This window comes from Pezoporus flaviventris, unplaced genomic scaffold (genome assembly GCF_033815535.1).
Source record: "Pezoporus flaviventris isolate CSIRO_AGI_PZ_B2104156 unplaced genomic scaffold, CSIRO_AGI_Pfla_v1 ptg000002l, whole genome shotgun sequence".
Lineage (NCBI taxonomy): Eukaryota > Metazoa > Chordata > Aves > Psittaciformes > Psittacidae > Pezoporus > Pezoporus flaviventris.
Genome location: NW_026892550.1, coordinates 12,874,479 through 12,901,939, shown reverse-complemented (window position 1 = coordinate 12,901,939; position 27,461 = coordinate 12,874,479). Strand labels below are relative to the sequence as shown.

General features: G+C 36.3%; 1 protein-coding gene across 2 annotated transcripts in view; it reads left to right on the top strand.

Moving 5' to 3' along the window:
* TAPT1 (transmembrane anterior posterior transformation 1) overlaps positions 1-27,169 on the top strand; it is a 49,083-nt gene extending 21,914 nt beyond the window's left edge. For both annotated transcript variants that reach the window (XM_061469687.1, XM_061469698.1), the window contains 11 exons: positions 1,471-1,633; positions 5,294-5,429; positions 6,257-6,354; positions 6,498-6,567; positions 12,854-12,934; positions 13,769-13,878; positions 15,455-15,514; positions 16,866-16,934; positions 18,490-18,566; positions 22,231-22,391; positions 25,063-27,169. In XM_061469687.1, coding sequence (XP_061325671.1) covers positions 1,471-1,633; positions 5,294-5,429; positions 6,257-6,354; positions 6,498-6,567; positions 12,854-12,934; positions 13,769-13,878; positions 15,455-15,514; positions 16,866-16,934; positions 18,490-18,566; positions 22,231-22,391; positions 25,063-25,289 — 1,252 coding nt within the window. In that variant the 3' untranslated portion in view covers positions 25,290-27,169. The remainder of the gene's footprint in view (positions 1-1,470; positions 1,634-5,293; positions 5,430-6,256; positions 6,355-6,497; positions 6,568-12,853; positions 12,935-13,768; positions 13,879-15,454; positions 15,515-16,865; positions 16,935-18,489; positions 18,567-22,230; positions 22,392-25,062) is intronic.
* The last annotated feature ends 292 nt before the right edge of the window (positions 27,170-27,461 follow it).

Below are 27,461 nucleotides of genomic sequence, written 5' to 3'. Positions count from 1 at the left end.
ATGTCTCTTAGGGTGAAAAAGCCACTTGTAAGCAGTTCAGATGCGCTGGAACAGGTTGAATTCTATTATTTGGAATATAATTAATGTTAACACAGATTATGCATTAAAAAAAATATATAATACAAGGAGCAGTTGCTCTCTGTAAATCTGAGAGCTCTGGAGATGTTCTCATACTCCTAGAATGAGCATGATCTCACTCCTAGAATGAGCGTGATCTCACTCATACTCCTAGAATGAGCATGATTTGCTCATTGTGGAATGACACTGTGTGGTCCACAAGTGTTACAATGCAGGAATACTGTCTTCAGGGCTCCTTTCTTTTGAATGGAAGGCAGCAAAGATACCTGAAGTAAAACGCTGTAGCTCAGATGTTGTACTTAAATAGAATGAGTCAGGTAGCTGGGGTTTTTGACTTGTCTGCCAGGTCTGTAAAATGTCTTGAGTCCCAAAGGTCATGAGTATTGTTTGGATGTTTTTTAAAAATAGCATGAATTTTTATCAACTTTATTTTTTTCTTTCTAAATGTGTTACCAGTTTATGGGAGCACTGTCTAATCTCTGGATAACCTCGTGATTTAAGAATACAGCAAATGAAAATTCATAACTTGCATTCTGTTAATTAGTTCTGACCTCCCTAAAATGATAACTTCTGCAAAAGCCTTTCAGTGTGTATTAAATGTGTAATGGAAATACTTGTCCATTTTTTTTACATTAAATTCTCAAATAACCTTGTGATTTAATTTGAAGACTTCTTAAATGCTTTGAATCCTGTTAATATTAAACTAAGTAAATAGACAAGTAGATACTGCCTAGCAATGTCATTATGTTTATGGCTGCTAGTGTGGCAATTGAAGTAAAGCTATTTTCTTCCTGTAGCTTTAGCTTATAGGATGAAATTGTATAATGACTCATTTAGTCTTCTGGGTTACTTGTGGAATTACAGATAGAAAATTTCTGCATTGATTGGTTCAAGATCAGACTCAAGCTCTAATGTCAAATTGTTTGCATTTATTGCTGCAGAGCTTAGAGCTAAAAGAAGATATTGAATTGCATTTAGAACCTGTTCCTCAGCATCCGGTTTGTCATAGTGAAATTGAAGATGACTGCTGCATTTATTTTTCTTTTGGTTATAGCAAATACAATTTCTGTAACTGATGAATTCAAAATGATAAGCAAAATTGGCTGGAAGAGGGAAGGTAAATTAAAATCACAGGGCATGCATGTGGAAGGTTCTTTAGAAATAGGAGTTCTTGCCCAGCAAATACAGTATTTTAATCAAATGTGTTCAGGAGTGTGATCTGTAAATGTATGTGATGGTTATAGTGAGTGAGGAGCAGTGGAAGGAGCAATAATAAACTACTTTAAAATATATCTGTGATTAACAGGTTGTGTAAATTCCTACTAACTTGGTAGCATTTGTATCTTTTGAGTATATGACATTTAGTGGAACTTTTTGCCCTTTGTATTTCAGTGATAGACGTTTGCTACAACCTGCTCAGGTATGTGACATTCTCAAGGGAGTTATATTGGTCATCTGCTACTTCATGATGCACTATGTGGACTACTCTATGATGTACCATCTGATAAGGGGACAGTCTGTCATAAAGCTCTACATCATCTACAACATGCTTGAGGTAAGAATGTTGGCATCAGAATATCAAGCATGCTTTTTCTCGAACTATCTAAAATAATGCTGTATTACAGTATTTGACTTGGAATATGGCACATCTCATTCTCACAAATGTGCACTCACTGAGCCTAGATGCAGTGAAACAGGCTAGTTTATGAAAAATAAATTTTGTAGATACTGCTTCACATTGTCTAATTCCTGGAGTTTATTAATCAGTTGAGCTGAATGGAAACTGAAAACTGGAAATGAAAGAAGAAATGCTTTAAGCTGAAATGCAATAAGTGGAGTGAATGAGGTTTTGAAATTGAGAAGAATAGAAACTATTAATTTGAAGTAGTGGTAATATCCTGAGAGAGAGGAGAGAAGGAAGATAGTAGAAGACGTAGAATTTGTTTTTTAGTTCTTCACTGTGAAAGTGTAGCTTCATTGTTTGCAAAGACGTGCTACTGCTTAACCCATCTCAGTCTGGGCTAGCAAACAAAGGCCTGAGTACATAAACAGTAACTTCAGTGAATATAGTGACACAAGAAAAGGAAATTCTGGTTTGGGAGGTAAGATAAAGAGAAATTCAGGGGAAATAAGGGAGGAAGGTTTCTGTTTTGTTAGTAGTGTACAACATGAAATTTTTAATTGTACTTCAGTGATTCACAAAGTAAATAATGTTTTCAGAATTACAGTCTTACCTCTATCCTTCATGTGTAGGACCTATTAGGAGTACAGCCTCTTAAATCAGAGCTTTGTACAAGAGAGTTACTCTGCTAGGATTCTAGGATGTCTGAATAATATTAATCCTTGCTGTACCTTTTGTTTGAAGATTGCTAAAATGAGGGTATGCTTTGTGCAAAATCTGAAAATTTTGTCTGAAGATCTTTGTTCTTTAAAATATGAAAATATTGCAAAAGGAATGCACTTCATTATCCTAAGTGAAATAAATATCATACAAGTCACCTCAGTTGTTTATTCTTAGGGTTGCATTACCTTTGGTTTTAGGTTTGCTGAAAAACGTGGATGAATACTAAATTAGCACTTAATTACTATGTGAATTTTAGTCGTGTGTATTTTCATCCATATATATGGGTTGGAACTAGATGATCTTTAAAGTCCCTTCCAGCCCGAACCATTCTATGATATTGAGAGATAATAATACACTAAATAAATGTGTTCAAAATAATAATTTCTCTTTATTTCAAGACTCTTTCAAGTCACTTCTCTTAAAGCTTAGAAAGTACACCACTGTGTGCTTACCACATGATTGGAGAGACTGCAGCGTTTGCTGCGAATTGGAAGCCATGTGCCATTCTGTTTTGAATGAAGAGATTAATTACTTTGCTTATGTCTGGCAGAACCAAAAGTGTGTCTCAACTAATAAGTGGGGGTTTGATTTTATTTTTTTGGGGGGCGGGGTGTGGGGGGTTGTTTGTGGGGGTTTTTGGATGTTGGTTGGGAGCATGTTGTTTTGTTCTTCAGGAAAGAGGGAAGTCTGTTACCTCTCAACGTTATTAGAGACTATTGAAGTTGGAATCGGTATTTAATTTCCATGGTGTCTCATGAAAGCCACCATGCCAAGCAAAGGGCATGTCGTTTAAGGGGCTTTTTTACCATGGTAGGTTGCAGCCACAGTGTTGGCAGAACATGTCACGGGATCTCACTAGTTGATAGTCAGCTTTCAACAGTTTGAATATTGCCTTGATTAGGCTAGTTCAGTGAATTTTGTTATTAGTGTTTACTACTAATGCAAGCAGTGCTTTTTATGGAACTATTAAATATGCTTTTTTAAAAAAATGTCAAACTTTACATTTTCACAAATTTTTAAAATAGGAAGATTTTTTTAATTAATTTAATTCGCTGAGCTGCAGAGATGTTTACAATGTCCTAATGTTTTCGGCTGTTGGAAAGTCCAGGAAATGTTGTCCTGCACAGATACAATGAATGCAAATACTTCAAATTCTGTGCTGAACGCTCCAGATAGACAGCCTCAGGGAAGCATTCAGCACCTTTGGCTTAAATGACACTTTTCTTTTTTAGATTCAGACCCACCGGCTCCTGCTCCTTGTGAAGCCCCAGTGTGCGTTACGCTGGTGACAGCACTCACCATGGAATTCTGCTGGAGCCTGGAGCCGGCATGTAGGGTTTAGGTAAGTCCTATTTGGAAAAGCTAGCAGCAATATTGTGTGGTGGGTTTTAATATTTTTCTATCCTGTCAGCTAAGAAAAAAGCACTGCTTAAATAAAAAGGAAAGCAAAGCCACCATTTTTGTCTGTTAAACCCCTCACAATATTGTGAACAAAAGCTTACCAAACTCTTGAGCATTCTGTAGTTGGTGCTATCACACCAGGTGTAGTTACTCAGTGGGTCATCACAATGAGCAGGAATCTGATAATGCAGACCACCATAATTTACAAAACTATAAAGCCGAAAACACTACCACTGTAAATATCTCTCAAAGTGATGGGTTTTTGAACTTCAGATTTATAATTCATCAACTCATGCTTTTGTTCATTTTATTTCATAGGTGATGCTTAAAGTGTAACATATAGTAGAGTTTACTTGAGATATCCAGTCAAAATTTGGTTAAATTCAACCTTCAAATTTTATGAAACGTCAATGACTGTTGGCTTGAATAAGTTAAGAATATGACTTCTCTCCCTTAAGGATTTTTACATTTAGAACTCTATTTTATTTTTTAGCCAGATGTATTGTGACACCAGATTTAATTTTTGAAGTGCTGTTCTTGTTATCTGGTGCAGCTTAGTTTTAAAATTAGTGAACTGTAGTGTACAGGCAGAAAAAAGTCTTTCCCTGTAACGAACTTCAGTTTTACATGCTTGTTGATGATGAAGTGTTGAGAACTGATGGAACTGCATGTGACCTTTCTTGCTGCGGTATTGAATTACAAGCTCAGATTGCTCTCCATGTTTTTCCTATCTTTAGAACCACTGCTAGGGGAGGTTTCCTACTTGTGCATGCATTTTTGTGAGTTACACTTCAGATGCTTGTATTTTTTTTTCACACTAATTTTCCCTTTTTAGCAGAATTTTTGTCCCTCTTGATCACTTGATATTGTGTTCTAGTACTTTTGTTTTTGAATTCTGCTTTATGCAGAGGTTTGTGTTGAGTATATACTTTATTCCAAGATGTAAAGAAACAGTGCAGGCAGTGTATTTCTATAGAATATATATATTCTGTATAGAAATAAATACTTTTCTATAATTTCAGTCCTTTTTGTACCTATAAGCTGATGTTTCCAATGACACATTTGAAATTCACTTTCTTTTCTTCCCCTCTCCTCTCTCCCCCACTTTTAAACCCAGAGGGATTAAAAAAAAAAAACAGGATAGTTTGAGGAAACACATATATTGCTTTATCAAAGGCTGAAGTTTGAACAGTACTTGGATGTCTTCCAAGGAAGCATCTAAGATAGCACTACATGGTTATGTATTGTAACTACTGTTGAAAAGGGGATAGTAAATTTGAGAGGGAAAGTAAGCTGCTGAGTATACAAAAGGAGCAATATCAAATCCGAAAATGGAAATGGAATGGGCAAGAGATGAAAGGTGATAAATATGGGAAACTTTTTTTAGGTTGAGTTTTACTTATGGTGGCATATTCAGGTGTTGGAGAGAAAAATATTGCTTTAAGGTAGTAAAAAGTTTTTCTTCTTTAGGTGGCTGATCGTCTGTTTTCTTCATTTGGACAAGATATTTTGGATGCCCTTTACTGGACAGCTACAGAACCCAAGGAAAGAAAAAGAGCTCACATAGGTGTGATTCCTCACTTCTTCATGGCAGTGCTGTATGTCTGTATCCTTTTCTTCAATAAATTACAAAATTTTCTAAATCAAATTACACAGTAATTGCTCTGTATTATTTTATGTGATTCCTCAGTCAGTGTTCCTTTACTTCCAGAGTAAAATTGCCAGTTCTGCAGGCTCACAGAATTAATGGAAAAAACCTTTTAACCTGCTCTTAAGTAACAACCTTCGTAATGGTGTAGTGCTGCAGTAGTAGACAGCTTTTTTAAATACCTGATGCGTAGGAAAATGAAAACCATTAATTGGATAGTTCATGGAAATTTTCATTTCTGATTTGTATTTGAGTATTTTGGGTCACAGGGTCTGGAAGAAAGTGTTGTTTTTTTTTTTATTTAGTGGAATGTTAAAAAAGCCTTGCTTGAAACATTTGCTTCTAATGAAGGGCATTTCAAGCCATGCATATTGATGCAAATGGTGTGAAGTAACCTTACAGTGAACTGATGAAGTAGAGATATGTACTCTGATAGATGTGGTGATGAATTCAGAATTCTTGTACTTTCCCCTGTTTTCTCTGAAATCTTTAGGTTAATTCTGAATCTTTATTTCAGATTTTTTTTCTTTCAGGTTATGTTGCTGTTTCTCCTGACTAATGTCATTAGGCTCTTTTAGAACAAGAAAATTAGCATGATTACTACATGCTACAGAGCCCTGTGGGTATGTTATGAAGGTCTAAGTTTTGTCTTGCTGTAAACCTAGTTGATAGGGAGATAGAAACTTTTTTGTTAAACTTTGGAAGCAAAATAGAAAATTTGAGGTTTGGTACTGTTGTACTGTAAAATATTTCCTAAGATGCTTCCTTAACCCTGCTATCTATAGTCCTGCATGCTATTCTTATAATGGTTCAAGCAACAACCCTTAATGTGGCCTTCAACTCCCACAATAAATCACTGCTTACCATCATGATGTCCAATAATGTAAGTATTATATAGCTACCCTGGGTTTTTTTTTCAGCATCCTTCATTTTTGTGTATCACGTCTATTTGCATATTATTTGTTTGATTTATTTATGTCAGTTTCTTATGAATAAAAATTAACTGGCTGTTTCCAAACATTGCAGTTCGTTGAAATAAAGGGAAGCGTTTTCAAGAAGTTTGAGAAGAACAATCTTTTTCAGATGTCAAATAGCGGTATGTATACCTATGCTAAGCAGGAGAAAATGTGACTTGAGAGCCTGATTCTCTTAAATTATTTATTTATTTAATGTTGTTTTAAAAGAACTTTACCTTGGTGAATTTGAGCGTTGACTTGAATGCCTTACTTCCCCTATTACCATGCAGTTCAGTAGGGTGAAACTGGGATTCCACTTTCTACAAACACTGTTTCTTCTTAAATGGCTAGCTTTTATTTGAGTTTCTAAGGCATCCTATTGGCTCTGTGCTGAATTCATTATTAAATAGGAATCTTAGATTTAAGTTATGCTACTTATATTATCCATGCTTCAAAGTGTCTAAAGTAGTCTGTGTTTTTGAAAAGTTGAATGTGTAGTGTGCTGTGTTGACGGTGATCTCCGAATGCATGTTGTTTGGCAGTTGGGAGGATAGGTCTTGAAATATTTCCCTCATCCCTAAAAAGAATTGTAATGATGAAGTAGTTAGCTTATGAAGGATTTACCAGTGATGACTATCTTTTGACATGGTATCAACATAACAGTACTTGGGAAACACATTATGCTTCTGACACTCCTTACTTGTTCTGATGCTTAGTATTAAATTCGGGAACTCTTACTCAGGGTGTCTTATGAGGAAAAGCAGATATCCTTTCTAATACTTCTATTTCTAATACTTCTGTCAGCCATCTGAAATACTTGTCGAATTCTTGGTTTCAGAACTAATAGGAGAGATTGCACTTTAAGGTTGTTTTAGAGCTTCTTTGCTTGTAATATTTTCTGATCTTTGAGCGCACTTGTTTCTGTTACTTTGTGCATATGACTTTTCTGGTCAAAGCTATTTATACAGATAAGCCAGCAAAATAGAAAGTATTTTTCAATTCCAACCACTAGTTTTTCAAACCAAAGAACTCAAATGTTGAGTAGGTTAAAAAAATATTAATAATGTAGCTGCTTATTTTAAAACCAGATTTTGGTTTGGATTTTTTTTTTATCCAGAGTTAAACTTTCGGAAGACTCGCTTCAGGTTTTGAACTCTGGCTATTGATGGGATTTTTGTCTAATTGCAAACTGCAATAATATTACATGCAGATATGAAATGGCAGTTGTTTTGTGACGCTTTGGATGACAGACTGTTTACAAAAATTTTAATATGTCACATAACTGAAAAATAAGCACTGAATTTTCATCCACCCTGTAAATTCTTAGAAAAACCCCAAAATAATCTTCCTGCTGGGTTGGTAAGATGTTTGTCTATATTAAGAGTATGTATTTTTGTCTCCAAGATTTAAATACTTGGATTTTTTAAATTATATGTATTTAAATTTACAGTGAGAAGAACATCCAAAAGTGATGTGTGCTAAAATACAGAAAACAGATGAGTTTTCTTAAATTTTTTTCGCATTAATCACAGTACTTGCAGAAAATAGTTACAGGTATGCACCCAGCTCTCCTATTGAAAGGCAAGGCCTCTTTCTTGATTTAAATGTTGAAACAAATGAGGGACTGCTATTAGAAGTGGCTAGTCATTTCCTCCATAAAAAGCACCTGCAACAGTGTGCTAGAAGAAATGTGTATCAATATTTTATTGCTAGACATGATTTTTGAAAACCTGTAATAGCAATGTCAGGTCTCCCATTATTTTCCCTGGTGGAAAAATGTGATGACATTCATTATACCATACGGGGATAGAAGTACGTGAGTACATACACAGAAGAGTGTACAAAACAAGCTAATTTATTCCCTTCAAACAGGTAACTTTTCCCAGAACGCTTCTTAGTATGGTTATAAATAGCAATGTTTTTCTTCTCATAGATAAACAACGTAGACGGGTTTTTAGAGAGGTTTTCACCTCTTTTAAACATGTTTACTGTGTTACAGCTTCTGTAGGAATGGATCAGTATTGCTTCAATTCATGTATTCTGATAACTTGGTCATCCTTTAAATGTTTTATTTCCTGCAACTGAAATGGTAGTGCATCTTGCATTGGTGTACTACACTGTGCTATGTCTTGTGCCCTGAGATTCCGATTAGCCTTTGGATTGTCGTGTGCAGCCTAGAACACAATGTGCTGCAACTGCATGGCTGGACTAAAGTGCTAAAATAAAGCACTAAATACAGTGCTTTCCTCTATATATTCCCCTATATATTTCCCGCCTTCCTCTTGGTTTCTTCTAGCAGCTTTCTCAGGTCTGCAATCTTTGCTGTTGGGCAACAATGCCAACAGTAGCTGATTAAGCTTAGACAGAGTGAATAGATGACCCTTTGCCCCACCTTTTCTGGGACTCTTCCTAAAATGTTACTGTTCTCTCAATCACATGGTTTAAATTCAGTGAAAAGGTACCAAATTGTACACAGAAGCTAAGTACCATTAAATCATTTTCACTTGGCATTGTGCTCAGCACTGGCTAGTGGATAGCAGGCAGATCTATGGCAATGCTGTTTTTCCTGGTATTTCCAGCTCTGAACTTAGTGCAGTGGAGTCAGTGATCCTTCTCACCTTTGTATGGGCATTTGAAATTCTGCTGTAACAGCTAATTGAGTAAAACTTCAGGTCTAAAAGAGCTGTGAATCATGTACATAAAAACTAATGGAACAGAACACATGATATACATGGGTTACACAGTTATATAAGAAAATCAAACCTGTTATCTTTTAGGTGCAGGTCAGAAAAGATCTTGGGGTTTGTGTACCTGCTTGAGATTGCAGCTATGGAATCTGTGATTTCAAGCATATCAGCTCCAGCAGCTTTCATTTCTCAGCTGTAGCAAAAGTACTTTCACTTTGTCGCCTGACTTTTACTAGAAAATTTATGTACACCCAGGCAGTCTAAACACTGGCCATTGGAAGAGATTTCTATACAGAAGACAGAACTGTATATTTGTTGTAGCAGAAAGAAATATTTCTTTACATTTAAATAGTATATTCTCTTTTTGATATAGCTAGTTTTGTAGGGTTCAGGACTAGTGAATGAAGAGACTAAAATTATAAAGAGAAGCTCTTTCATCATTACTGAAAGCCCAGCAGGCTGCCTCCTTTATGCTTTCAAGTGTCTTATTTTAATTTCAAGCTGTGCTCTAAAATAAATTTTTCACAAGACACAATTGTACATCATATGAAGTAGTACATTACATGCAGTGCACTGTGCTGTTGGCTTCAGTTGGCTGTTTGGGCTGATTATTCCTTGATTTTTTTTTTAAATGTCTCATCTCAAAAAAAAATAACGTATTTATTCTGAAGCTTTAGAAACTTCAGGGTTTTTTTCTTTAGAATGTCTTTTTTTTTTTTTTCCGTTAATTCTGTTCTTTCTGTTTTGTGCCTGATTTAAAAGTCTCTTTTGGCTTTGATCAAAATATTGAACAAAATATTTTTACCTTTGGTCACTGGAATTCACACTGCTTTCTCATATGGCTTTAGTTTTTTTAATGCCATTATTCTAATTCAGCTGTTTGTTTTAAGGATGAAGGATTTGGGGGCAGGAGTGTATTTAAGATAGATCAGTGCCTCTGATGATTCCTTGTTCAGTCTTTGATCCTGTCTTGTGCTCTGGTCACTTGTTAAGAGGTGGTTGTCACTAAAGTATATCAGCATTTGCCTAGATGTAAACCATGTTTCACTTCTTACATGCTATGATTTATAATCAGCTTTTGATCTAAACATATGAACACTTGAGATTAACATGATCAAAATTGTGTTTTCCTTCCTGACTATGGATTCCTACATGATGTGTCGGGGAATCTGGAAGGAAATTAATAGGAGCTCTAAGGACTACTTTCTACTTGGGCGAGTAGAAGTGCCACTTCTGAATTGTTGTTCCTGGGATTTCATTGCCCTTCTTTGTAGCTAGCACTGCCAGGTACCTAAGCTCTTCAGAGTTCAGGTCCTGTCTGAATGGGTTCAGTAATCAACTGTGTGAGATACTGGCTAATTAATTATACTAGTCCATAGTAGATGCAGTGTTGTCCTAGAAACATCCTTTATTTCCAACTTCATCCATTTCTGTAGTCTTTTACATGTGTTTTAATAGTGGCGATACCCTGTAACACATCAGCAATTCAACTTTTGGTCTTTGTTGGCAATCTGTTCGGTCCTTTAAACTGAATGTCTGTATTTCCCAGAAGGATTTAGAGAAGGGCAGAATGTGTTATTAATATGGGCATAGAATTCCTTTTGAATTGGAATGGCAGGGTTAATGTAAATGGGGTGAAGAATATTTAAAATCTGATTTGGCTTAGTACAGTCCTTTTTTAGGCTTTACTGCACAGAACCACTAGAAAAAAGTGCATTTTTTATTGTTTTTTTTTAGGTCTAATTACCATTGGTTGTTTTGGATATCTTGGAGCCTTTTTTGCCCTTTTCCATAAGGGTGAGAAATTATATTAATTTCTGAATCATTTGGGTTTATTGCTGGATGCCCTTTCTCCTGTGCTTGAGTCTGACAACCAGTTGATGAGAGGGATGTGGATGGAGAAGAGCAGCCTCAGTCATTCCTCTCACTCCAAGCAGCCTTGAACAGCTGTGGCAGCAGAGATAACAGATTAGAAGGCAGGCCAGTAAGAACAAGAAAAATAAACAGAGGGGAAATACAGGTGTCAACCTGTCATCCAGTCTCAGAAATTACTGGGAGGAAAATTTTTATGGAAGTTTATTTTTACAGTGTAAGAGGAAATTTAAGGCCAAAGATTTCCCTTCTCAATTTAATCCTGACAACTGGTGAGGTAATATTTTGAGCAGGTAATAAATGTCTGAAGGACTTGCTTGAAACATGGTTTCGTGTTTAGGCCTGAATTAAGGTCTTTACTTCCCCAAGAGGCCTGTACAGATAGAAATTCTCAAGTGGGATCTGAAGCACTGAAGATGGGATGTGTGTATTGTCTTACACATTGATGATCATTGATGATGATCATGGCAGTGTAGGAAATAACAAGATGAAACCTTTTTGAGATTTTGGGCAAAAGCTTGAAGTTAGTGGTTATTTTCGACTTGTCAATGGGTATGATAGAGAATATAGATCAAGGAATACTGGACTGCATATTAATCTGCTGGTGACAGTACCAACTGATATCTCTTAACTAGCTTTATCAGAAAATACTGTGTTCTGGTAGTTGGACAGTATTTGATGATTTCAGAAGCGTAGAAGAATGTACTTGACTTGTTAGAGTGTTACTGGCAGGTTAGGACTTCACCTGTGTCCTGTTTTCTCTTGGTATTCAGAATTATTTTACCGAAGGATTTTTTTGTTTCTTCCCCAGTACATATGCCACCTGTTCCATTTTGGAAACTTGTGTTTCCTTTGACCTTTTCCAGCCCATACTAAGAGATGAATTTATGTACCCCATAATGTACCTTTTTACATGCGTAAATGTGCATGCTTTCTCATTCTGATTGAATTCTCATGCTTTTTGTTCCCGTCTCCTGGAGGAGTAGTTGCTTTTGTTTTTTTTGTACCTTTCCCTCAGGCTTGCCAGTATTTGGAAACTTGGTTTTTAAAATTAGGGATATTGTTATACTAGAATATGGTGACTGCGGTTTGTGTGCTTTTTAGTACAGTAAAAAGCGTGATCCTTCCTGGAGCAAGATGTATGGGTTTTCTCTGGAGATAGGGTACCAAAGGAGAAAAAAGAACTTTGCCTGTTCTGGGAGGGCAAGTCCTAAGACTCACTCTCAAGTCGGACTGCTTTTGTGTTACAGTTATATGGTTTTGATGACTGAGCTAATGTATCCTGTTGTCCCTTTTAAAGGTGGTGCTGTGAAAGTCTGGTAGACACCTTCTAACTAAGCTGTAATAGTTGTCTTGAAATACCTTCCACCACCCCACCACTAGATCCAGTATATAGCAGTTTGGATATCTGCAATCTGTAGTAAACAAAATTTGCCTTGCTGGTAACTTGAAATGGCAGGCAGGTGTATTGTCTCCATTTTTGCACCAGGAGGTGCTGGTTCTTTTTGAATCGCACAAGAAATACACAAACTTTATTCAAGAAAGGTGACTCAATGCATTAGAAAAGGTGATAGCAAGTCTGTTTTATTAATGCATTAGGGAAGGTGATAGCAAGTCACAACTTAAGTCTGTTCCGATGCTGGAGAGCCTGAGTTGATGCAGCATCGGACAAACCTCCCGTCAGGCCACAGCATAGTGCAGAGATCCTGTCCATGGTGAGGTTCCCATCATCCCCTCCCCTGAAATCTGATCAAATAATTTAAGGAAGACTTAATAAATGACAGAACTCAGCGTGATTAGATATCTCTGTATGCAAATAAATGTTTCTTTGGAGTTGACAGCTTTTCTTTTTTCTTTTTTTACCTAGACATAAAGGAGAGGTTCACCAACTACGTGCTGCTGTTAATTGTATGTCTAAGAAATATGGAACAGTTCTCATGGAATCCAGGTGAGTAAACTAGTAGAAAAAATTAATACAGAATGACAAATTCCTGTGCTATCAACAACGGTATCTTTCTATTCGTTCCCCAGTCTGAAAGACAACTAGGGCATTTAATTAAGGAAACCTAATTTGAGAGATTCCTTAGATTCTCATTTTTCTGTTTCTGGCTTTCTTATAAGGATGACTTGCTCCTTTCTGTCAGAAGTATATACTGTTGTGCTACAAACTTGCTAGTTATGTTTCAAGTAGCATCTTGAATGATTTCTTCACAGCTCTTCTGTTTCCTTGGTGTACATTGAGGGTGAAGGGTCCCTTAGGGAGCTTGATTTCATGCGGCTAATGAAATAGAAATTTGATAGATTATGTAAAAATTTCTATTCATAATACTGATTATACTTACGATTTTATATTGAATACATATTGAATAAAATTTATTTTATTAAAAATCTGGTTTAACAGTTTTAAGACCTTATCTGTGTGGTGTATTACTAGTCTACATAAATTTTACCTTAAGCATCTAAATCACAGGTGCTCTGCTTCATACATACTGAACATCTGCTATCACATACAAAGGTTGTCTTCCTAGCAGAGATTAAACTTCACAAAATAAGGGCTTTAAAACCTCATCCTAACTGTGGTGTGATTGTATAGTGTTGATAGGTTTCTAGAGCAGCAGTGGAATGAGTGAGAACTTGCACACTGCAAGCTGAGTGGTGATGTAAAGTTATAGACTCTTCAGACTCTTGAGGGCTTTTCACTGTTGAGCAGAATTGTTACAATTTTTGTTCTGTATACTGGCATCACATTAAATAGCCTAACTTGTTTCTTCCCAACCTTCAGATCATCTTTGGGTGTTATTCCCAGATGTTTGCATGGTGGTTGCTTCAGAAATTGCGGTGGATATTGTGAAACATGCCTTTATAACAAAATTCAATGACATCACAGCTGATGTAGGTATCCTGTTTGGAATGCTGAGTGCTATTTTAAGTTGTAGTTTATTTTGCCAATGTTTGGGGGGGGGTAATATTGAAATCTATTCCAGTGCAGAAGATGTAAAAATTATTTTCAGGTATAGGATTTTTGGGGGAAGACTTGGTAATTTCCTGATGCAATAGATTTCTGAGGATCTTTATAATGTGGAACAAGCACCTCTGCTTTTAAATTAGCAGTTCCAGATCCATAAATTACTGAAAGTGTTGTATAACAGTTCACATAATCACTACAAAGCACATAACTGGCAGATGATTTTGTGAAGTGATCACTAGTTAAATTGACAGAAAGTTACTTGTTCTACAAGTCTAGATGGAGCTTGTACCTTTTCCTATCAGAATGGATTGTAGGTTAAAATTCAACATTTAGGAAAAACATCTTGTGAGGCTGCTGAACCTCTGTTGTTGCCTGGGTGTTAAAGGTGGAATCTGAGTTCAGAGATACACATTTCCACTGTCCCTGGAGCACTAATACGAAGTAGGTTATATTCATCTGCCACTCCTGGAAATTCTTAGGCCATACATGTTGTGCAGTCCTGCTTCTAAAGCAGTAGATGAGGTTACTTTTTATGTATTATGGCATGATACGCTGGCCATTTGTCTTGCATGTCGTGCGAGTTCAAATGTACTTGATAAATTTGTGTAGTGATGAGCTAGTGTTTTTTCACTTTTAAAACCTCTTTTGAGGAAATGAGATCAGAACTTGTAAGTGCTATCTTTTCCAGTATCTCTAAAGTAACTACATTGTGCAGTGTAGAAACAAGTTTAATGGATGTACTTAATAAGCTCCCTTATGCCAGAGGCATTTATGCATGCCCTACTTTCAGAGAGTGTGGAAAAGAGCAATAATGAAGTCATGATAGCCAAGAGTGTAGCATGCTTCAGTGTGCTGAAACAGCTGAAGGATGGGGCTCATGAATGACAATTTTGCAAGATTTATTTAACAAACCTTGTATTTGTTGTAAGAAGTTCTAAAGATTTATGATTGCTAGGTCAGACTTTTTCAGAAGTTTTGAACACCTGCAGTGCAGCTGCCCTGCCACTTATCCTTAAAATAGATGCTTTTATGTCTTAATATGCAGAACTGTTTTAAAGAGAAAGATAAGCTACATTTATCTTCTGATACAGCTTCCTTGTTTCACAGGATCATTTGCTTAGTATATAAATAAGCTTTCATTTGCTTAATTTCATCCCAGTCCTACCTTTCACATAGCTTAAAAACAATTATGAAATGTAGGGAAAAAGTATACATGATTTCTCTTACTTTGTGTTTCTGATGATCCTCAAGTTTAGCAAGTGCTTTATAAAGTCTCATTCAATTCTTAAAACATAGCATAGTGCTGTTTATTTGTTGTATATATACGCAAGTTACCTTATCATGGAAAGGTAGGCTCATCTGTTGAAGGGTGTAGTTAGACCTAACTAAAACTGGCTTGGACTACTTCAGCCTGGCTGAAGATATTTTATTAATATCTCTGCTGCTTCTGTAATGTAATAACAAATGAATCACACATCCGATGTGCTGGATTTTTTCCAGGTCTACAGTGAATACAGAGCCAGCCTTGCATTTGACCTTGTTAGCAGTCGACAGAAAAACGTAAGCCTCAAAATGAAGGCATCTTGCATTAACTAACATAATTGTTACAGCGGGTATTATAGAATATGATACTGGATACTGGAACAAACACTTAAATGCAGAACTGTTACATTCCTACAGCACTGAAATTCTACCCTGCTTTTGAATCAGAGATAACAGGATATATTCTTATTTTTATCCAGTTGTTAAGGTCACTTCAATATGTTGTTGTGAAGTCTTTTCCAAATACACTTGTAGTCAGGTGAGGGTTGTACCAACTTCAACGTTTTTGAGATATATGGGAAGTAATTCACCTTAACAAGATGTCATTGAGATAATTTTCAGTTACTGTTCTTTTTTGCTTTAATTGGGTTGCAACAAAGTACAGTATTCATCCGGAATTTATATCTTTTCTTCACTATGAGTGCAGATGTATAGGGATTTTTTATTTTGCATGTTACTGTTGTGACATAGGTATTTAAAAAGCACACAAACTGCTTGTGTTTTTCATTAGTACTGGTTTTTGGAAGATTATTTACAGCATACCTTTCTTGATGAGTCTGTTAACTATTAGTGACTGCTCTGGATGAGTGCTCTACCTATTAAATGAAATTTATTATTATAATTTATATACTTTTCTTGAGAATGTTTAACAGCTATTGCTAGGAATGAAGTAGTTATACCTCATAAAGGAGTTAGACACCTTCAGTTACAAATAATTTGTACATGTTTAAAAATGGTTTGTAGTTCTCAAAACTCCATTCCTTTCCCTAGGAATTGTCTGTGGAAAATAAGTTAGCAGCATATAGCCACTAACTTTGGCATGACTTTTAATACTGCATGAAAGCTGTCATGCAGAGTAGTTGTGTTTTGGGAGTTCAAATGTAAACATATTTTCAAAATTACTTTAACACAATTATCCTGAGGCTAATTATAGATGCTCACACAATGATTTAAAGTCACTAGCATGATGGATAATTGTAGTTTTATCCCTGTTATGGGTTTTTCTGTACAGTATTTGAGGATCAAAGTCAAATTAATACAAAAAGGTCTCTAAGCTAGTAATAATGTGCATATGAAACATCATGGTGCATTTGGATTCAGTGTCCTAATTGCTCTTGATTTAGAGATTTGTATTATACTCCAGTCGCTCTTGGTTTAGAATGCTGAAGCTAATCTTGCCGGTCATGGTAGCATTACATTTTTGTCTGAGAGGACAGATAACTGCATTTGGATTTCAGAATGTGAATGGGTACACTTTATACCAGTACAGTGTTTGTTAGCAGAGATTGATTCTTATCTAGAGGGTGTGCCAAGCTAAAACAAGTTAATTCTTTTGCATAAATAGTTCATTCTTCCTCTTTTTTCCTAGGCATATACAGATTATAGTGATTCGGTTTCCAGAAGGATGGGCTTCATTCCTCTTCCACTGGCTGTTTTAGTAAGTTGTATCTTTCCTGTAAGTTTTCTGTCAGTAAGATCTCACTTTGAGAATATATGCCTGTGAGATAGCATTTTTGTGGTTTGAGGATGAAATGATCATGTGAAGTCACAGAAATGGTGCTGCAAGGTTGAGTTTGCATTCAGTGTAATCTGCATCACATATTAATTGTAACTTCATGAATATGTTACTGTTTATCATCTCTTCATAGAAAATCAAATATATTTTAATTTTATAGAATTTATAAGCACTTGGATTGTAGCAGTGGAGCTAAACTACATCTGTGCTTATTAAACATTTATTCCTTTTGGCAATTATCCTGTTCATTCGGAAGAGTCAAAGCAGCTGGTTGCCAGAAGGTTAACAGTCGTGTACTAGTTTTTTTAGGTTTTTCATGGGAGTCGTCATGGTTTTCCCTGTAATGGTATGCTTAATGACTCAATTTTCTTTTATGTAAGTGAGCTGTGTGGTGTTTTGCCACCTGCCAGGTTAAACCATGACAATATGGGGCACTGAGCTTCTGAGCTGTTGTGGAATACATGATTTTGAAATAGTTAACCGCGTTATGTGGACATGCTGCTATAAAATAAATTACTTCATTATTGGAATTGTGTCCACATGCTCTCTGTTCTGAATTAACTGTTGCAGAATGTTTTGTGTAAATAGCTGGTCTGACTTTCCACATACACACGTGCAGACAAGCAGCAGTTATCTTAACACTGGGGATGTGCCCTTGCTTTGCCAGCCAGGATGGTAACTCATCATTTTCCTGGAAGAGTATCAATATGAATTAATTTAAATGTATTTTTTTCCATAGAGGTGGGGTAAAATATCATTGACAGACTTTGCCTAGTTTTGCATAGGATTTTATAAAAAAAGCAACACACCAAAAAAAAAAGCCACCAAAAAAATATACCAGCTGGGGTCATAATCATGATTTCTTTTATAACTATGCAAAGTACATCCAGTGAGAATTTAAATGCTTTTTTCAATTAAATTGTGTGCTGATATGATATCCCTGACACTACTAGCTTTAACACAAACTGAAGTGCTTTGCTAACTTGGAACCCTAACTGTGAAATACTGAGGTAAACCTGAGGTTTCAGGATCATTTGTTACTGAATCTTGGGATTCATATACCTAGCCCACAAAGCAGTTTTGTGTTCAGAATGTTAGCATAGTCTGAAACACTGATTCTGTTTTACTGCATCAACATCTCTTGACATTTTCCACAAAAATTGTTAACTCAGCTTCCAGCCCTTGACTTCTGGGAAGGGTTGTTTTTGCTCAGTATTTTACTTGAGCATCAGTGGAGAAATAAACATTACCAGACTGTAGCTTTGGCAAAGTTGCAAATAAGTGCTAGTGTAATACTTACTCAAACCAAAACCCTGAATAGTTAGCACTACAAGGGGGAACATTAGAATAAATTTCTGTTAATGTAAGTAACTTTACTTCTCTCTTGAATTTACCAAATAAGCAAGGTCTGTTAAAATAGTCTAGTAATAATCATGTGCTGTGTGTTTTAACTGCTTAACTTTTGTCTTTAAAACAGCTCATCAGAGTCGTAACAAGCTCAATAAAAGTACAGGGAGTCTTAGCTTATGTTTGTGTTGTGCTGTTCTACTGTGGGTAAGTAAATACACACAACTGAAATATGTTTATCTGATCAAATAGGTGAAAAAAGCTTCTTTTGGTATGTCTAAATGTAAGTGTAGACACAGTTTATGGTCAGTAGAACATAAATGTAAAACATGCTTATAAGCTGAAACTGAGAGTGCAGATTGGTCGCTAAGTACTGTAAATGCATCGGGTTATCATAGCCCACAATAAGTAACTTCAGTAGTGAAAATAACTAGTTGAATAATAATTGAAAGAATTTGACAGACAGGCACCATACCTCTGCATAAAAGGGGAAATTGAATTCTAAGGAATTAAACTTTCTGTGAAAAGAACAAAAATTCAATCTGTCAACAAAAATAAGCAGTAAGTACTGCAAACAGATCGTGAATTCTTCTCTCTGGTAGCTGAATGTGAGATTTCTTCCTGTTGGGAAACAGCTATATGAGGGAAAAAAATTAAATGCAAGGCTCACCTTGCTGGGAAGAATGGGTCAGTAAGTAATCTTGGGAAATATAATCTTAGAATCATAGAATGGGTTGTGTTGGGAGGGACCTGAAAGATCATATAGTTACAACCCCCATGCCATGGGTAAGGACAGCTTCCACTAGACCAGGTTGTTCAAAACCCCATTCAGTCTGGCCTTGAATGTTCTGTGGCAATTTGTTTTCCAAAACCAATAATTTGCAAGTATCCCTTCGCTGCCACGTAGAATCATAGAATAGTTAGGGTTGGAAAGGACCTTAAGATCATCAAGTTCCAACCCCCTGCCATGGGCAGGGACACCTCACACTAAACCATGTCACCCAAGGCTCTGTCCAGCCTGGCCTTGAACACCGCCAGGGATGGAGCATTCACAGCTTCCTTGGGCAACCCATTCCAGTGCCTCAGCACTCTTACAGTAAAGAACTTCCTCCTTATATCCAACCTAAACTTCCCCTCTTTAAGTTTGAACCCGTGTTATCCTTAACTACTCACCAGTCAAAACACATTTGAGATGCATTTAGTTGCACTTCAAATCCAGTCTAATTTGCCTGTCCTGAGGCACTTGCTGTAGGCTATATGGGGATGACTAGTTTCCAGGAAAGCTGCGTACTGAACTGTGTTAACGTTTGTTATCCCTCGGTACTTGTTGATACTGGTGTCCTCTCAAAATTGATCATAAGGAAGTAAGTGTTTCAGGTTGCTGCAGCACAGAGAACCTGTCTGGGGTATTGTGGGAATATCTCTTCCAACATCCTACCAAGTTGTGTGTGTAAATAAAGGCAGCAAGATGGAAAGTAAAACACTTGTAGGTCTGGGGCAGTGGTCCAGCAGGTACACTGGAAAGGAGAAGGCTGCTGGTTTACAGTATCTTATGAAAAGGATGGGATTACTACACAGTTTTTATGAATAGTTAGATTCATATCTCTAATCTGACCTTGATCTGTGAAAAATGTAAACTCAGTCTGGTGTATCTAGTCCACATCAGTGTAGAGACACATCTCTTTAGTGTTGCATACTAGGACTTTGGGATGTTGCATATAGGCCAGATATTAACATTTACTATATTCCTCTCCACCATACTTTGATTCTTTTCCTAGCGTACCACGTGCTGTGCCCATGTTCTCTCTAAAACCAGCTCTATGTAATAAACACTAGACAATGTGACCTTGGTTCACATTGTCTTTCTGCTCCTTCCTCTGTGCTCTTGACTTGCCCAGCATCAAAGTACTCTACCTCTGAACCTGCTGCTGTGTGATTCCTCACTAGCAATGTCTTGTATGAGGCATTTGGCCCTCTAAATAGCTGTGTCAAGCACTTTTTATCTTGTTTATTCACTATTTCTTTACACAGTGTGAAACAGTCACTACATCAGGCAGGAATAATCTGCCATTGCCAAAGCTGTACTATGGTCTTTGGAAACTGTCTCATTCTTAATGCTTGAACAAGTGGATTTCCAAAGTGTTTTCTCTATTAATAATAGAGTCACACATTCATGCTGTGGTATACCAAGCTCAGCACCTTCGTTCTGCTCGGTGTCTTCCTTTTTCCCAACGTATATTTCCCTACATCTACTATTCCACTGCTTCAGCCCAGTTCTGTTTCTGGCTTGGAGGATAGAAGGCAGGAAGAAATAATGTGATTAACATGAAAGATTAAGTGCTGTTCTTTGAAGGCTTAGGTCACAAGAGTTAAATAGGTTTTGGTTTATTTTGTCTTAATTGAAAAGTGAGAACAGATTTTATTGTAATAGTGTGTAATAGTTACAGGATTCTGAACAACTGCAAACTTTATTGTTGTTAGAAATTTAAGCCTGGTGTGGACTGGCAGAAAAGAATAAAGGAGAATCACTAGAAACTCTTGCATAATTTTCCATGAAAAGCTGAAACTGATACAGTAAAGTGTTGATTTACGGCCTTTTCAGCTTCTGAGCTCATAAAATCAGAGTCAAATCATGCTGTAAACACCTACTCTCTTGGAACAAAAGCTTAAAAAGCGTAGAAAATATAAAAAGTGTAGAAACATGGCATAAAAAGTGTAGGGGGAAAAGAAAAAAAAAAATCCCAAACCTCTAAAACTTACTAGAAATGGAGAAGAGCTTCTTAACTCTCAGAAACAAAATCTGTCCTTATAACCTAATAAAACTGTGGAGAACCATTGCTTTCAACTTGTATAAAATTATATCATCTTTGTGGTTGCTTGGATACTGAAATGTTGGTTTCTTCTGAGCACTGAGTGTGGTCTGCTCTGCTCATTCTTCCATATCTCTAAATTTCTTCTGCATGTAAATCTATTGCATAAAAATCTCTTGAAAGCGCAGAGTACTTTATTTTTCTGTTTTGACAAGTTCTGGTTACATTAATGCAGTGAGAAATAGCGAAGCTGATGCTGAATTGTGCTTGGGTCACTTTATGATTAAGCAGTTAGACCCCCTCTTCTTTTTAGGCAGTTAGTGGTATACATAATAAACAGATTTTCAGAGTGGGGAATGAATTTAAAGCCTGCATTTGGTTCAGTTCTGTTACGTAGGTTGATTTGTGTAGACAATATTTGTATTCATCCTACAGAGAATAGATTGCTATTTCCTTGTTCTGTTGTGAGCCTTTGCCTGCTTCCCCTCTGCTTTCACCTCTGGAATGGGCATTACTCTGCATGTCATGTAATACTAGTAATGGAACTTAGGTTTTGCAAAGCTCGTTTGAGTTACAAATGTAAAAGCACTTGATGGTAGATGAGACCTTCCTGTTCTTCAAATGAGAAGACAGGTATAAAGGGACTTTCAATGATTTGACGAAGTTTGTGTTGCAGATTAGTGGTAATAGAAAAAAGAATCTTCCATCAACTGGTCTGTGCTGTGATGGTAAAGCAGTGCTGCCTGTTTGGATTTGTTGAGTTTTATTGACTGTCTTCTGCAATGTGAAAAAGGACTCTTTATGATTAGCCTGTAATTTGTGAAAACTTTCTCAAAAAAAGAATAAACAAAACAGTAAGCATTGTATCCGAAACAGATTATTAGAAAAAGGAAAGTACCGTTTGATCTTGCTATAGAAGGGATTTAATTTGTTAGCTAATCCTTCCAAGACAGCAGTAACCATTTGCAATTATTTTAGTATGAATAATTGCAGTCTGAATAATATGCAATTATTTTAATATGCTAATGCAAATATGTAAACAGATCCTTTTTTTTTTTCAGGTTAATATCTCTGAAAGTCCTTAACAGTATTGTATTGCTGGGGAAATCATGTCAATATGTGAAGGAGGCAAAAATGGAGGAGAAATTATTCAATCCTGTCCTGACTGCCACCCCAGGGAAGCCAGCTGGCAAACAGCAAAACACGTTTAAATCTACCCAAGGTAAGGCTAACTACCTTGTTATGTTTTCAGCTGAAATTCCTTTCAGACTAAATTTAGTATTAAACCAGAGGTAGGATATAGTTTGCTGCACAGTAATGCTGTTGCTGGACCTTAATTGTACCATTATCACAGCTGTGAACACAACCCTGTAAATGTAATAAAATGTATTGCTTTTAGTCCACACATCATCTTTTGGTTATAAATACTCATCTCTCTGATAAAATCCCACCTTGATATGTGGAGGTGATAGAAACATCAAAACACCCCCATGCTTTTGTTTGAAAATCATAATCATAGAACGGTTTGGGTTGGAATGGACCTTTAAAGATCATCTAATCCTGTGCCACCTCACTACACAAATCAGTAAATATTTGCACATCGTCTCTGGCAGTGCTGAAGTTTGATAAGGAAGCAGTCTGTGCATTTCTTCTGGAAATTAATGTAAAATGTGGCACACAATAGGTACAATTACTTGTAGCTGTCATGAACACATTAACAACAGCCTTTACGAAATCCAAACAGGTATTTCAACTGGTCTGCTTGCTTCATTTCAAGTTCATGCAGTGTGGTTTTCTCATATAGGTCTTCAGCATTAGCGGTTAATATATACCTGCAATGGGGCATTATTCTATTCTTGTGACACATTATAGAAGGAAACAGAAACCTTCATTGTTCCAGTCAACTGAATTGGGTTGTATATCTTCCTCTGTGAAGAGCTCAGTGACAGCCCTAGAAAGCTTAACAGTGGGGCTTTTATTATGTTCACTCTATTGCTTGCCAAAGACTTGAAAAGCTTGAAATGTAAGGTGCTTATTAGTCATGATAGTGCCTCGCCAGCAATAGTAGAATTAAGAATCGGTCAGTGTTTCAGTCATAAATCTCTGTATCTCACCTGTGTCAAATCACAGACAGAAACTTGGTGCGGACCTTTATTTTTAAATAGTTAGATTCATAGAGTTGCTTCATTTTGTGATAAAAGAATGTAATATGAATTACTCTGAATGGCTTTTACATTTCATTAAACAATTGTCATAATGATAATACTACACTTGAATATGGCACTTAATAAGTTGTACTTACTTAGATTAACCCTTAAACTTACTTACAATAAGTAAGTCCTGAAGACTCTTTTTTTAGCTGAAGCAGCAGCAATTTTACCAGATCAGTCAGCAGAGGTGTTTTTTCTGTAAATGGAAAGATTCTGACTGAAAAGTAGCAATCAAAAAGCTTCTCCTGACTTCTAGAATATTCTTAACTTTCATTTGTGATGAAAAAGCTCAATTTTTAATATTTTTTGAGGGGGTTATACCTTTTAACAGCTCTTTATTTATTAGAAACCTCGATTGTGTGAAAGACTAATTTTACCTTACCCAGCTTCTCTGTGTTTGCATTATTACTGCAGAGCTCTGCAATACTGGTTAATCCCTGTGCCCCACTTAACCACAGTTTTTTCAATACAGTCTCTCAACCCATCTCCTACTAGTGTGAGGGTGAGGGAATTAACCTGGTCTACTTTCTGTCAGCTTATAATGTAAGTCAGTTCACTTCCCTTAGAGTTTCCACCTCGACCACAGAAACAGTTTAAAATTTTGAAGGATAAAATCTTATACTTGCTCTTGAAGGGTGGAAGTCTTAAAGGCTGGTAATCATTTATAGGCTGAGCAGCTCTCTGGAAGCTGCTGAGTTAGAAAATACCTTTGTAATGAAGTTCTGTAATTAGCATTACTTGTCTCCTTTCTTAGTGCAAGTTTTGTACCTTTGTCTTGCATAAGACTGGGGGGAGTAATCCATGTACCTTCAAGGAGTAGGTAGTATACACTGAAGAGATGCTATACTGAGAGAAGTTTTTGTAGTAATTTGGATAGTGCTGCCATTCTGACAAATAATGTTCGCTTGGCCCAGTCTGCAGTACTCTTTGCATTAGGCAAATCTGTTCTCTGCAGTTCAGATTCGTTTAGAAACAATAACTTGGTCTTTATGAGGAAATAGTAAATAAGAAAAAATTATTTCCTTCTTGTTTCTGCATTTTAATTCTTTAAATGTTTTAACAAAATATGGAAAAAATACATGGATATTACTTACAAATATCTTGAGTTAATGGAGCTGGTGTTCAATTCCACTGAAGTAAGAGGCAGGAATAAAAATAGGTATCTTTAATAGAACAGCTTTAGGAGCCTGTGCTATTAAAGTGTGTAGCAGTGCATGAGTAATTTATTAGCCATCCCTAGAGAAGACAGGTTTATTGTGCTTATGTAGAGGATTAGACATATCTAGTTCCCACTACAGTGTTTCCTTTTCTTCATTTCAGTAGAAAATATTTGTCTGTTTCACACAATAACTGTCAAAAATCTTTTTGCCTAAGCCAACAAAAATGAAAATGTAAACCAGAAGAATGCAGTTTATGTCCTGACATCTGCTGCTTATGCTCTTGCTTGTTATCTGAACTTCTACAGAATTTGTTTTCTATCCTTTCACACAGTTAGAAAAGGAAATCTCTTGGTAAAACTAAGAAGAGGTAGTGGCTCCCACCAAGCATTCTTCTGTCACTTCTGCTGATTTCATGCAGCACACTTTTTCATACCAGCTTTGGCTAAATCTGGATGTCACAGGTGTGTCAGTATGTCTGTGTTAAATTCATGAATATCTTTGTAATTGTCTCCTGTTCCAACAGGAAATTCCACAGATGAAAATGGATCTGCATCAGTTACCAGTCAACCTGTGCACCAGGAGAACTCACCATCTTTACTTGTAACAAGCAATTCTGATCAGTTTCTGACAACTCCTGATGGAGAAGAAAAAGATATAAGCCAAGACAGTTCAGAATTAAAACACAGGTCTGCAAAGAAAGACTTGCTGGAGATAGACAGGTTTACTATTTGTGGAAACAGAATCGACTAAGATTTTTTTTATTTTAATCAATGTGCTGAGGATACTGAGCTGTGGGGACAGCAGATGCTACCAGAATGGACAGTTGCCAAGAAAAGGCACATAAATATTTATTTAAAAACTTAAATTATTAATGGCAAAAAAAATTAATTTCTTTCTACAAGTAACTTGACTTGGTATCTGGTCAGGTCAAGTCAGTGATCTTTAACTTGCCTCTTGGAAAATGTGGTGGATCGTGAGTTTCTAGCCTGGTGGCAGAGCTGCAATATCACTTTTCTGGAAAATAGACTGGAAAAAAAGCATAAGCCTGTTCTGCGTTATGAAACCGTGCTTCCAGAACATACTACTTGTCATGAAGGTCCCTCCAGTGTAAGGATATTCCTGGAAATGTATGCAACTTGAGCAGGAGCTTGCCTTTCCAGTTACCTTGTTTTATTAAACATCTGCAAGCAGAATCCGAAACTTGTGCTTATATCAACAAATGCATAAAATGTTGGTACATAAAACAGTAAGTCAAGGTAGTTACTCCTGTCAACAGAAACCTTTTCAAGATGTATCTTGAAAATCTTGTAATCAGAATAAAATCTTGCCTTTAAATGAAGGACTTACTGCATACTATTTTGTCCAAATACTGAGCACCAAGGAAAGATCACAGTAGTGAAGGTTCTGCTTAACTGGGCAAATATGAAGCATATTCATTTCTTGTGTTGTGTGTCCTGCAAGGCAAATTATTTATCAAATTATTTTGAAAATCTGAGGATTTTTTTGTTGCTGTAGGAAAAAATAACAAAGGGGCACTTGTATATTTTGAGGAAAGGCAGTGTTAATGGCAGCAAGCGTCATGTTGGAACCGTATGTATGGCATTAACACAGCAAAAAAGAATATTGCACTGCATTTTGGGTTTAACTCTGATAAGAGTGACATCTGTGTATTAACATGCCTGAGAACATGCTATAAAAGCACACACTGACAATCAGATCAGAATGATCCATTGTAATTGATTGGGTTTAGCCACACTTAAGTAGATAGACTAGATCTATAAAAAAGCTTTCAAGCATTACAATGCATGTAATTTTCTGGTGTGAAATGCAGTTGTGGGAGAATTGATGAAAGATGGTTTAGAATCCTCAGACCAAGAATGGAATGAATTTGAGCTCAAAATTTAGGCTGGGGACTTGTATCAAAAGACACCCTGTAGTTAATGATAAATTGTTGTGAAACACCGCATTAATTCCAAATGCCTTTCGGCTATTTAAGTAGGCACTTGTTTCGCTTTCCAGGGGAAGGTATCATAAAAGTACTTCAGTGCCAAACAAATGAAGACAGAATTTGCTAATTTCATAATTTGTCAGAGTGGGAAAGCCAAAGTTTATTTGCTTTATGAACATGTGAAAGTCTGATGTATATGCTGATCCCTGAAACTTGCAGGACTACAGTAATATAGCAAATGGAGACAGCTGAAGAGGGTTATCATGTATCTGAGCAGACTCGGTAATGAGATTTGCCATACAGGTTAGCATGCTCTGCTCTAGTGGGAACTTCTTGCTGCAGTCTTTCAGCCCCTCCTTTCCCATCAAGAGTAGCTGGAGGCATGGCCAAAATCTGTGGTTACTGTTCAGGGATGAGAGTAAAAAGAAGAGGACTTGTGCTGGGGAAAAATCTGAAACTCTTTAACTTTTGATGTATTTTATACTAATTGGAGATGTTCACACATTGAAATTCAGATTATCTGTCAATTTGGTGTATCATTTTTGAATTATTTAGCAGATGCTAAAGAAAGCTTGGATTTGCTTTCATTTTTTTCTGTTGAATGACATTCTGTATCAATTTTATATGTGCATCTTGTGTGAAACTCAATAAAATTCAATTTTGTAATATTTGTTTAAAAAAAAGGACAAGTACAGCGTTGACGTTTCTTCATTTTCAGAGTTGGTGAACTTGCAATGTATTTACTGTATTAAATTCTGATTTCCGTAAAGTAAGATTCTTGCAAATGTGGCGCATGAATGTGGGTAACAACTGGGTTATCAATGACTTCTGATTTATTTTGTAGCAGTTGCTTACTGCCATTTGTAGGAAGAAGGTATCAGTGCCAGCCTAGTATTAATTTGTTTTTTAAAGGCAAAACCCATGTAAATGTAAAAGTATGTCTTAAGGGAGTTACAATTTATGTAGTCAGTTAC